This window comes from Thalia democratica, chromosome 3 (genome assembly GCF_965202585.1).
Source record: "Thalia democratica chromosome 3, ktThaDemo2.hap1.1, whole genome shotgun sequence".
NCBI classification, from domain to species: Eukaryota; Metazoa; Chordata; class Thaliacea; order Salpida; family Salpidae; genus Thalia; species Thalia democratica.
Window position 1 is genome coordinate 34377501 of NC_139167.1, and position 13450 is coordinate 34390950.

The 13450-nt window shown below is 23.4% G+C and overlaps 1 protein-coding gene across 1 annotated transcript; it reads right to left on the reverse strand.

The window, feature by feature from the left end:
- Positions 1–8625: 8625 nt before the first annotated feature.
- LOC145832208 (fibroblast growth factor receptor 1-A-like) lies at positions 8626–12978 on the reverse strand. Its single transcript, XM_082939532.1, has 4 exons — positions 12851–12978; positions 9051–9224; positions 8818–8858; positions 8626–8757 (listed from the first exon to the last, which is right to left on the reverse strand). Exons 1-4 carry the CDS (start codon positions 12921–12923, stop codon positions 8626–8628), a joined length of 420 nt encoding a protein of 139 aa, XP_082795658.1. The 5' UTR covers positions 12924–12978.
- Positions 12979–13450: the final 472 nt, after the last annotated feature.

The following is a 13450-nucleotide window of genomic DNA, read 5'->3' on the forward strand; positions in this document are numbered from 1 at the left end:
AGTGCTTAAATAAATCTTATTCAAATAGAATTATTAATATTCAAATTATTCAAATATTCAAATATTCAGAATATTCAAATATTCTTATTCAAATAGAATTGTTAATAAAATCTTAAATGTTTTAAGATTGAGTTACCTTCAACTTGAATATTGAATTCTATTTTTTTAGTACCAGGGTTGTTTTTCGCAACACAAGAGTAACTACCAGTGTCAATTGTTCTTGCACTCTTGATAACCAATTTGTTTTGTAGAGTTTCATACCTGTGAAATAGATTTATTTTTTTATATTAAATAATATGTTTATAGAACTATATGCAAAAATAAAATTTAAATTTTGTTTTAGTACTATAAGATAGATACTATTTAAAAAATAGAAGTATATTGACTGATTTATAAACAGTTTTCGCGTTGTTTTATGCTTAGATATAAGAGTTAAAACAAAAAGTTTTTAATTGCCAATAAACATAAGTAGTTGCCCTTTAGAAAGGGACAAAAAGTGAAAGTTCAAGTAATTATTTGTAAATTGATTGCTTTCTAAGTTCAATTTTTCCAAAAACAATTAAGTCAGTTTTAATAAGTAGTAAAATTATAAAAATACACATAAAAAATGACCATTAGGAAGGAATTCTAATTTTGTGGCCTGACTAAGCTTTGTTTTCAATAATACTTCTAATGTATTAAATTGTAAAAGTATAAAGTTTATACCAAACATCAAATGATATTTCTTTATCATAACAAAACTCATTATGAAATGGAAATTTTATAAAAAAAACTTACAAACCTGCTATTATCTTGCAGTCTTCTTGATCCCTTGTACCAAGAAATCCATGGTTTTGGGTTTCCTGATGCCTTGCATTTTACAACAATCTTTTCTCCTTCGTAAACTGCAACGTCATCAGGAGTTTCCGTGAAGTGTGGCTTTTCTGTGACGTAATAGTTATATAGTTATATCTTAATAAATATTTAAGAAACACGTTATTTAGATATATTTAGTGTTAAATGTTTTAAAATATTAAACCTAACTAGATATGTTTATTTGTTAAAAGGTAATAAATAAGAAAAGTAAGTTATTTATTATTGTCAGTAAAAAGATATAAAGATTAAATTTCAAGTAGCTTCTTAGTTTTACCTTATGTTTAAAATAATTCTACTATTTTAACTTTTACAATTATTCTTTCTATAACTGCATTTTCACAATAACCGTTTTTCGTACACTTTAAAAATAGTTGTACTTTTTTCTAAGCCTAGTTTTAAATAAAAACACATTTTTGATTTTTGCAAAGAGACACAAACTCTTTAAATATTTATAATAAAATGATTTACATGTGATTCAAGTTTGAAGATAATTAATATGTTTCAACATATAAAAAGATATTTAAGAACATGTGATAATAAAAGTTGTACAAATGTTTTAAACAGTTTGAACTACATACAATCATGAATAATTTTAATTGCTTGTAGCTACTTGAGAACATTTTGTATGAGTGTTTTTATTGTTTTTAAATTTTTTAAACGACATAAAATAATGCGTTTGATTGAAGCATTTCACTTTAAGTAATTTTTTTTGCTTCTTGTTAAAAACTTAAAAGCTTAAATGATATGATGTAAACATCATTTAAAGTCTTTTATTTTTTTAAATCATTCTTATTTACAAGTTTTATGCTTTTAATCATTAAATTTTAAGTGTTATAACGTAACTTAAAACAACATAATTTGATTCAAACAAGCAAATAAAGCTAAAAATGTACAACTCATTATTAGCAGTTTTTTTTTTAAATAACTTTTGTAAAGGCTGTAAACATCATATAAACATAAACTTTAACTTTGAAAAATAAAATTTTAAAGAAAATCTATGCGATTTATGTTTATAATGTAAAGTACTATAATATAATAAGTTTTTTATCTACAATTTTTATTAAAAAAAAACTCATTTTTTTATACCTTGTACAGTTAGTTGAGCAGCAATGCTTTTCCTGGTACCAGCTGAGTTAGATGCCACACAAGTGTATAAACCTTTATCTTCAGGTTTCACATCAGATATTATCAGACTTGATTTGTCTCTTGGCAGTAACTATAAAATAATATTTTAATTTGCTTATTGAAAACTAAAAGAATAAAATATTTCAAAATATTGTATTTTTTTACCTTTTTTCTTGTATCCCGAACTTGTTCCTGCCTGGAACCTTCTGATTTCTGATAAAACCACGTGATTTGTGGTTCCGGCTGTCCATCGGGTTTTTTGCACCGTATAGTGGCCGAGTTTCCCTTCAAAGCAGCAACATCGAACGGCATGACTACAAAATTCTCGATATCTGCAAGTTATTTAGTGTGATTTTTTTTTATATACTAAAACTTTAAAAGTGTTCAATTTTCTCCTTGTAACATTAGTTAGATATAATTAGTTTGAATGATTCAATACCAGTTTATCTTTAGTTTTCAATTATTTATTGCATTTTTATAAGTTTTTAAACTTAAATGTTAAACTAGACAACAAACATTGTAAAAAATTTGAAAAACAAAATATGCTTTGATTTATACTTAATTTAATTTTTTTTTGACTGAAACAACATTGATACATGAATAAAGTTTTCATATGATTCGACTTCATTAAAGCTTCAGTAAAATTCTAAAGTTTCTGATTTTTGGTCCACATTTTTACTCAGTTTTTACATCTGAGTTTAAGCATTTTCATTTGGTTAGTAAAAGTGCAAACGATAAAATATGTCATTAAATTTTCATTAAATTGAAATCGACACTACTTTAAAGGTGACTTAAAAGCACTCGGAGCCGATATATAAATTTAAAAGGTTAAACTAGATACTTTGTAAAACTTACAAATATTTCAAAATTATTTCTTTATAAACTTGAAACGGCATATATAGTAATGTTTATATTAATCAATGAAGTAATCGAAATATACATTTTATCATTATTATGGTAACCTTGTTTTAATTAGATGGTAATTTGATAACTCTTATTATCTACGAATATTTATTATATTATTACTACCATTTAATCTACTTATAATCAGAAAACTTACTTTTTATATCAACAAATTACAGTGTTTAATTATTTTATTAAGTATTAAACCACAAATTATAAAGAAATAGTAGTAAAGTAAAAAAATATTTATAATCAAGTTATAAAAATAGACGAATATTTATGCAATCAAGATTTAAAAACATCTAAAAAATTAATCGTTAAAAGCAACGTTAAACCTTAAACATATTTGGAATTTTGCTTTATTTATTTAATAAAGTAGGAAAAGATAAGTTAAAAGATTTCCTTGAGAGTATTATAAAATATTTTTACAGAACATCAAGTTAAAAAAAAAAGATAAACAAAAAAACAAATAAGTAAAAGTACTGTAATCAAGTGGTACTTAAGAAAAATATTTTGTATAATTTACAAAATTAAAATGACCTGTTTGTGTTTTGTAGCCCTCTTAGCTTATATTTGTTGTCTAAGTTTAAAATATAATGTTTTCCACTAAAAGAATACTTTTCATTTTTCAAGTTTAAAAATTTAACTTTTTTACCAGTTGATAGATAACTTATAATATTTAGTGATATAAGAAAGTGTGGTGTCAACAATATAACTATAAAATATGCTAGCTTAAATTTCGTTTTAATTTTAGTAGCTTGATATTACTACATTTAAACTTAAAAAACAACTTAAAATATTATTTGAAAAGTTTTTGGATATATCAAGTTGCAAATTAACGAGAAACAGATTTGTAAAATGAGACTTTTTCATTTACACATTACTATTATATTTAATTAAATATAACGTACATTTGGAAGTAAATTAAAAAAAAAACACTTAAGGTTGTAATATTAGGTAATAAATAACATACTGACGAGAAAACTATTAAAAGCTGACAAATAAACGTTATTGTTTTATATTCAAGTTGCAAATAAATTATATAAACAACTTGTGAAACTTATACAGTTTTATTTAACGAATATGAACTAACAATAGTGTACAAATAAAACAGATATCTAAATAATAATAAGAAATGCTTTAACTAAAATTCATCACGTAGTAAATAAAACATCATTATAAGAAGTTTTAAAAACAGTATAATATTTTCCTCGCTAAAACTATTATCTTGAATTTACGCTTGTTAGATAATGCGTTCAGCGTACTGAAACAAAATCTCATAAGAATCGATCAAACTTCCAAACTTGTTATTACTCAATAGAAATTTGTGATTCAAATTGTGATAACGTCAGTCGTTATTATTGTTAGGCGACCAAATTGTTCATTGGAAGTTTATTTTCTCGATAAAATCTAAGCTACCTGCCAAACTGACTTCAAACGGTTGAAAACACCAAAAACATTTTTTTTTTACACAACTTAGCATTTAGCTTATTTTCATATTGATTGTCAAGATGATAACTTTTTTACTTTGAACAGCATTTAACAGTTCAAGAAGTTTTTATTTAATTTTGTAATTCTATTAAGGTTTTGATTAATTTATACAAATTAACTTACACTTGAAGCTACTTAAGCAAGGTTTAACTATTCATTGCTTAACTTTTATATTATAAAATTATAGATATGGGAAATACCTTAAACATTATTCAAGCGACAGATAGATTGAATTGCTTATTTATTTATATAAAAAATCAGCTGTTAAGTAACACGTGCACCCTAGTAAAATTTAAACAGTTCAACTGTAAATTACACATAATTAGCTTAAATTAAATCCAAACTTTGTTAGTAAGTAATGATTCATCTATTATTGTTTAAAATCTGGTTTAAAACTTAATTTGAAATAGTCTTCTAATTTGTTATTAATTAAGCATATTTACAAATGTATGACAATTTAATATTTATCAAGAATCATAAATATCAGTCGTGCAAAAGAAAAATTAAATTCAAACTTGTAAAATTTAATTATAAATTAGTTAAAAACGCTCCTAAAAGTCAAACGAAAATTAAACGTTCAAATTCTCTATTATATTTCAAAAAGGATTATGACGTAATATTATGTCCCGTTGAGAAGAAGGGAGTTTTCAAACAGTAACAAAAATTTTCATCAAATAAAATGTTAAAAAGTCGAAAAATATTTCAAACTGGTAAGAATTATTACTTTACTCATATCCTTGGGATAATTTATAAAATTTCAGTATTAGGATGAGAAGTTTGCTAATTAATTACTTCACCGGATACACTACTACGGTTACTTCATGATAAATAGTAAAATATAAATTTATGCCTCATTAGTTTATTCAGACTATAAAAGATAATTTAATCAGATCAAAAGTTTAATTTTTTTCTAAACTTTAACTTGTTATCGTTTGAATAAAATGTTTTTGTACCAACTATTCTTACTTTGTAGATTATCTAAGGGTAAACAACTTTATTATTGATTACTTCTAGATCTTAAATATTAAAATAAGCTATCCGGATAAAGTACAAAAATTAAAAAAAATGTATCATATCTAATATTAATAATATGATAATTATAATAAAGGTCACAATATTTCCTTGTATTAAATGGTTAACACAACCTTAATTTGACCTTACTTAAATCAAACTAATTAAGTTCAAATCACAAGGTTCACTTTTATACTTATTACCGTTGTTAATACTTTATTCAATTCATAATTTTTTTATTTCATCAACAATTTATTATGAAAATTCTACTTATAAACTTATTTATTCAGAATTGAAAACTTTTATTAACGACAAAGTTGTATATAAAAAGTATTGTGCTTTGTAAAACAAAATTTATTTTATCTTTTTGTTCTATGAATTTTAATAAGTAAATTATATCACTAGTAAAAGATAAATTTTTGGTTATTAAACGTAAAATACTGACAAAAGTTCTATTATAGTTTATTTTAAATGATTATTAAATGTATATTTTGATACAAAAACAAATACATTGTATTTCAATAACCTTTAAATTTTGTTAAATTACTTATTATATAGTTCTAATAACTTAAATTAATAACCTACTTCTAAACAAAAATTTAGTAAAACTTTTGACAAAATTTTTACTGGAGTTTAGAAGTTATAACCTTTACTATTCAATTTCTAAACTTTTCATTAACATTTCATTTGTTAAAATATAAAAATACTGACAAATTTACTTTTAGTTGTAAAAAATTGGAAACATTTAAGGTGTTTTTAGGAAGATTATATCTCGGGGCATGACTTTGTTTCAAAAAAGTTGGATTAAGATTAAAATACCCTAAAAAAAAACTAAAAATAACATTTTCAAGAAAAAATGCTAATGTGAAACTGTTTTTGTCAAAAACTATTCTATTTATAATAAGTAAAAGCAAAATAGTGGTAAATAAGTCTAATGTTTGTCAACTGCTAGTTAATAACAGCTGCAAAGATAAAGATTCAAATTTGTTTATAATTTAAACAAACTGTTTAGATAATTAAAACATTACTGCTATGTCGAGTTAGCAAAAGTTTACTAAAAGGTCGTTTGTTATAAATAAAATAACTTTAAAAAGTACTTCAATCAACTATAACTTACTTTAAATTTGCTTATTGTTTATTCTAAAAATAAGATAGGAATATAACTATATAAATATTTTTTATATAAAAAAAACTATACTTTTGAAATTTGCCTTACAAACCTAATACAGTGATTTAAAAGTATAAATATTTTAAAGTATTTAAAAGTTGGTTTAAGTATAAATGTTTATTGTCCATTTATGTTTTTAATTTTGTTTATACTCATAAAACTTAAAGTATTTATATATTTCTATAAACAAAAAAATACATCGTTTATTATTGTAAAAGTCTAAAAACAAGACATATCCTAAAAATTTTTATATTGTCTGTTTACATGTTATAAATATTCACAGTGCAGAAATCGTGGGAATTTATATCGTACTCGTTAAAATTTACAGGCTTATCGTGAGATCTTTAAATTTTTAATTCTTGTTATTTTGGCAAGGCTGAAATATTAAGGCTTTAAAACTGATCAAACCTTTTATGAAAACTTTTATTTTTTGAAGGAATTCGTACTTCAAACAACACAGCTTAAAATTGTTTAGAATTTGTATTTTAAATTAAACTATTTATGTTCTTAAAGAATTTAAAAAATAAACTAAGTATTTTTTAAGAAAATGAAAGTATTTTACACTATCTTTGTAGCTGAAACACTTTGAGTAGATTTATGTATAATGTTTGAGTATTTGTACAAATGTGCTTATTGTTTAAATACTGAAACAAAATAAGTTGAATAAAAGTACACGGTTCGCCTAAGCTAATATTTAAAATATTACAATAAGCTATAAAATTTGCAGATTACTGCTGCTAAAAATTTTCAAAGGAAATAATCAATAAATTACAAAAATATTTAGTATTAAAGATCGAACAGTCAATAAAAACACCCATAAATTTTTAATTGCATCTTAGAAGTTGTTTTAAAACTATTTGCATGATTTTAATTATCAAACAATTTTTTGTTCAAGTGTTATGATGATAAGATTAGTTGAGGATCTATTATAAAATGTTTTGTAGAACGTTTGTTTGATGTTATGTGCGAAAAGTGTTAAAATTTTAACAGTTAATTCGATTTTTTATCACCAGAAAATAAAGTTGAAAATTAGATTTTTACTTGAGATCGTTTTTTACAAATCTTTTTTAAACTATACTTGGTTTTATATAAAACTCTAATGAGATATTTAAAACTCAAATAATAAACGATTATCTTTTTACTGATTTTAAATAAAGAAATACAGTTAGTTAAGCTATAATTTTTTTCTTTAAAACAACGACCAAAAACATTGTTTACTTATTAAGAAAAACCTGATAAGAAATGTAATCATAACTAGACTGTCTAAATGTAAAAACTATATTGTTATGAATAAATTTGTAAAATATAAGGGAAGTTGTATTCATTGAACAAAACAGGAATTACTACAATGGCCGACAGTTTTAATCAAATACTACTATTGGAAGAGCTTACAAATAAATTTGTTCATCAAAAATTAACCTAGCGTAACGGTGGTTTGAATAAGAACAAAAATCAACCTTTTTGATAAAAGTCTAAGTTGCCGAACAAAATAACTTGTTTTTAGAAGACGACACGCAATCACAAGAACAAAAAATACAGATTAAAATAACGTCTTAAAAAAGAAAAAAGTTAGAGTGGTCATTCAATAAAACTTTACAGTTTTACAAGCATTAAGAAAGAGTATAAAAATAATGGTGGTAAAACTTTTGTTGTTATGAAACTAAATGACATTTACTTTTTTGGCCTTAAAGTAAATATTGAAGAATTTAATAGTTTATTAAATGAGTTTTTTTAATTTTGTTTGACCTTTATAATTATTTATATGACTATGCTTTATAAAACTAATACACAATTTTTGTGTATTTTAACAATTAAATTTAAATTCAAACTTTTTATGTTGTTAAATATGTGCAAGCTTTTAGAATATAAGGTAGATGTTAAAGATTCTAATGTGGGTTAAAACGATTGATATGAACTTATTAAAATAAAAAAATTCATAACTAGGAAATACCTAGAAGTTGTTGATGATCATTTTGAAATAACTTTCAAAGAACATTAAAATAAATCTAGGTAAGTTTTCTAAAATTTAAAACAGTTTAATTTATTTTATTAATGAATGTGGGTTTAAACAACTAACATGATATGTAGACGTTAGCAGGTTTGCTTTGTACATATCCATACTTATTGTTTGCCACACAAGTCCATTCACCAACGTTTGAGATGCCTTCATTCCACAAATTACTGAAGTCCAACGTTGATTTTGCCTGAGTGATTATTTGTTAATAAATAATTTTTCATTATTTAACATTTATAATAAAACTTACAACTCCATCTTCACACTTGAACGAAGGTGTAATGCTTCTAACTTAAAAAAAAATTGAAATTAATTCAAAGTAACACAAGAAAAACATAAGTTTTAAATAAATTGATGAATGCAATTAAGTTATAGTCAACGTCTTAATTACTAAAAATAAATATTTTCTTTATACAGATGATAATTATTGAGAATGTCAATTACTTATATCTAAAAGAGTACTTAGAAAGTTAAAATACCAACAATTGTCGGGTTTTCTTCCATTTTTGAGCCAGGAAAGTTCGGGTAATGGGACACCTTTGGCTTGACAAGAAAGTTTAACTGCTGCTGAAGATTTGTAATAAACTCCTTGAGGTTCTTCTAAAAATGCAGGAGCTATTTTTCTGTTATCCGTTGTTTCCTTACATTCTTCACAACCTTTAATAATAAAAAATTGTTAGTTTATAATATTGTTCATGCTTTTTTTTTGTTTATATCTTAGTCAAAAATTGTTTAACAAATGTATATCAGAAAAAATATCTTAAAAGCAACTATAATTGATACTTCAAGAGTTGTAATTATCAAAGTGACATTTTCAAGGTTAAAAGAGTTTTTATTGCGACTAATGTTTGCATATTATTGTGTTGCTTTGATCTATGTGATGATTTATCGATACTTTTCAAAGTGGCTATTAGTTGCGGAGAAGTGACTTAAAATTTATTGTAACTTGTTTGCCTTTGTCGTCTGATAAAAGTTGAACTTTTATGTCCCATGAAAATTTATTATTTTCTACAAGAGCTTCTATCTTTTTTTCACAAAATTTCACCTTTCAAATGTCAACGTGAACATTTGCGCTTTTCTCAAAAAGTTTTCGTTCTTAAAACATCGAAACAAAGTATTTATAGCTTTACTCTTATGTTTACTTTTTTTAAGTCTAAAAAAGGTATGTAAAGCAAAGTAAGTATAAAAGAAATTACATAATAAGACAAAGTGTACTACAACTCACTGTGTAAAATAACAGAATAACTATACCTTTAGTAAACAAGTTTGTGCAAACTAAATTAGTGAGCAGAAATTTTTTGGGTGGTTTGGCTAATTGAACTTAGCGAAAATAAACGAGGGGTATGTTTTTATGTTTGTATTTTAAACAAACACATCAGTCATTGATTCTTAAAAACTATCAGCACTGCATTTTGGTAAACCTATATAAGTTTAATTCACTATATTAGATAAATAATTTAATTAGATTTTACAGAATAAAATAAACTAAAGTTTTAAATGTTCATTTAAATTCTATTTGCTTCTTTTAAAATTGAACGTACAACCAAAATATTCAAAAATTAAAAGCTTTTTTGAATATACAAACATTTAATAACATATATATGTCTGTAATTATCTTTAGAATGTTTTAAATTTATTAACAGGTTACACAAATCATCTCAATGTATTTATCCTTGTTTGATATTTATTTTAAACAGTATTGTCATAATTTATAAGTGTTTAAATAATTTCTGTGATTAATTTAATTTTAAGTTAAAACAAAAAACAAATTGGTTAAATGTTCAAACATCAGTAGATAATGTAAAGGATCAAGAATAATAAAAAAACAAATTAACACAACCAAAATTAAATATATTTTAATACAAAATTTTAATCGTGTAAAACAGATAAAAAATATGAATCCCTTATGGAATTAAGTACTGCTAACTAGTTTGAATTCAAACAACAAACTTTTATTGATGCGTTTCAACACAAGGATCAAACTTAATTAATCATTTTATGTATATTTCGTTTGACTTCAACTGAATAAATTTGCATACAAAGAATTTTTCGTTGTATGTTAAGTTACATTTGAAACTAACACATTTAAATTCTTTTAAGACAAAAGGTTAAACTTTATATTTTTGCTGAACTTAAAATAGAGTTATTTACGTTCTTATGCATTTACTTTGCTATAAATAAAAACGTATATACACCACACGGTCATTAAAACTGTCGAATTCCAGTTATGGAAAGCTAAAGTTAAATTACAAATTAAAGGCTCAAAAATTTTTTTTTATGACAAGTTTCCGTTATACCGTGTGAATTTCTTTCTAAAAATTTGAAAACTTTTAAACATTTTACAGTTTTTTTGCTGAGATTAAATACAAGTTTAAAACTTTTAAGAGCTCACAATAAAGTATTTATTTTTACTTATTTTATTACAATAAAGTTATGTAATTAAAATAGACACATATAATATACTTAATTTAAAATTATATATTCATTTTAGGTATGAGAAATATATTTTCTTAACTACAATGTTTTTAACTAAAAGCTGAAGAATTAAAGACTTTAAATATAGTTTTAACTATTTAAGACTGTGAAGTAAAATACAGTAAAGTTTAAGCTTAGTTGATTCTAAAACTTTATTTTAAATAACTTTATTCGGTTACAGTCTTAGTAAATACTGTAACTTTATTTAATTTCAGATATGTATAGTATAAACAAGTTTTTCATTTGACAATTTCTAATATATGTTAAATGCCACTTTCAAATATAAAGATTAATTATACTTCTACGAAAAACTATCTTTTTATATATTCAACAACCTTGAGAAGTTTGAAAATTTAGTATGATTTAATATTTTAATATAAATATGAGTGTTTAACTTATTAAGGCTTACATGGTTTAGAATAACTTAAATATTCTTATATAAATTAAAGGATTTATATTATAGCATTAGTAAAACAAATTGCCATGGCGAATTGAATTAAGTTATAATGAAATCAAACAAATATTAAAAGTTCATAATAAAGTTTAATAAGGGCGCCAAAACAGACAATAAAGTTCTGAATGTAGCAGCCGGTAGCTTTTAATAATCAATTTTTTCGCTTAATAAATAATTCATTAAGCTGAATAAAAACGCTTTTTCAAATTTAAAAAGTTATAACTGTTTTTAATTTGTTTTTAAATTGGGATACACAATTTTTTTATGATTTTACAAGTGTTTACTTCAAGCAACACTTTTTTATTTTTGTGTCAGCTAATCCAAGTTATTAATTTTAATTTAAAAAAAGAAGTATCTGTATACATTATAACCGGACACTAGTATAAATAAACTTTAAAAGACTTTATACCAAAAGTTGTTTTTCACTTTAAACTAGATAGTTTATGAATGTTCATTAGTCGCCTTTTATTTTCTTTTTTTTTAATTCACTCTTAATAACAACTAGAATAAAATCAACTTAGTTCCTAAGAAATTAGAAAGCTTATTAAGCTCCCAAGAGAAATCATGGATCTTAATTGAGTCGGCAAGAATTTGTCATGCTAATTGGCTGCATTCACTTCTGATGCATTTGTTTTTGCATCACTGAACAGAATCGTTTGAAGCTTCTAAATAAGACATGCTCTGTTGGTCACGGGTTGCTAATAGCTACAAATTGCTTTCTCAATTCGTGCAAACTTATTGTATTTTTTGATATAATAAAATATATAATTGAAACTTAGATTAGAAACGTTCTTATTAGGATGAAACCGGTCTCAGTCTACCAAAATTTGTGGTTTGATGATCGAATTGGCATGTTAAACCCTTTTTTTTTGACTAATTTAATGTTTTTAGTATATTTTTTCTACATCTGTTTTTCTTTTACTTAATGTTTTAAAAGTTTTGTTTAAAAACATTTTAATACTTTTTGGTTTCATACTCAATAAAAAGTGATAATTTATCAAAACTTTGTTATTGACTAAAACTTGGTTTTATTAAACAAACAACTGAGCTAGTCTTTATAATGAATAAACTTTTGATACTTTGTCTTACTATTTGTAACTAATAGTTAGTTAAATTAAAATTTACACAAACTAGGAGCTAATGTAGACTAACTAGGAGCTTATTTTTACATATACTAGTTTTATTTAAAACCTGTCGACTGTTTGTTTCTAGTAAACAATACTATTTAACCATAAAACAAACTATCTTATAATGTTTTAAAATTACAAAAAGCTTTTGTAATAAGTTAGAAACACACAAAACTGAGCAGAAAAGAAAATATTTAAAAGAATATAACAAAAAAACACAAACTTACTTGAAATTTCCATTAAGCTGAAAAGTAGTTGGATAAAAAGCAGGCAACTTTGAATCTTGCGTATTAAACTCATAATGACTTCTTGAGGCACTTAAATAGGAAATTTCCATGAAAAACTTAAGTTCTTCTGTTAGTTTTCTCTTTTTATTGTTTGAGATGTAATCTTCAGTTTATCATACTTTTAATTTAAATTTAACTAATATAACACATACAGCTGCAATGGTTTATATACTAGAAAAGTAATTTAAAGAGTTTTATTGGTTTAAAATACTATATATTATACTACTGTTAACAATATTTAAGCTATAACTATGCTATTCGATTATACTTTTTTATAATTTTAGTGTAAAAAAAGCTATTTTATGATTTTTCTAAATAACGACTAAAAAAGTCTTTATTAATAAATATTTTTTATAATAACTACAGTGTATTTTAATACAACATGTATTTTTATATGGATAGTTAAAACATTGTATAAAGGTAATTTGAATTTTTAAATATATTAAAAGCTTTGATGAAAAATACATACTAAGTTTAAGTTTGTCGTCTCATTAAAGAATTTGGTTACTGATAAAAAACACTATTACAAATATTAAGTAA

What these genes read in the sequence shown, in the direction of transcription:
- LOC145832208 (XM_082939532.1), bottom strand. Translation starts at nt 12,923, where the DNA reads ATGAGTTTAATACGCAAGATTCAAAGTTGCCTGCTTTTTATCCAACTA. An exon ending in TGGAAGAAAACCCGACAATT is followed by an intron (nt 8,859 to 9,050) that starts GTTGGTATTTTA and finishes TTTTTTTTTAAG; the next exon opens with TTAGAAGCATTACACCTTCG. An exon ending in TCAAGTGTGAAGATGGAGTT is followed by an intron (nt 8,758 to 8,817) that starts GTAAGTTTTATT and finishes ATAATCACTCAG; the next exon opens with GCAAAATCAACGTTGGACTT.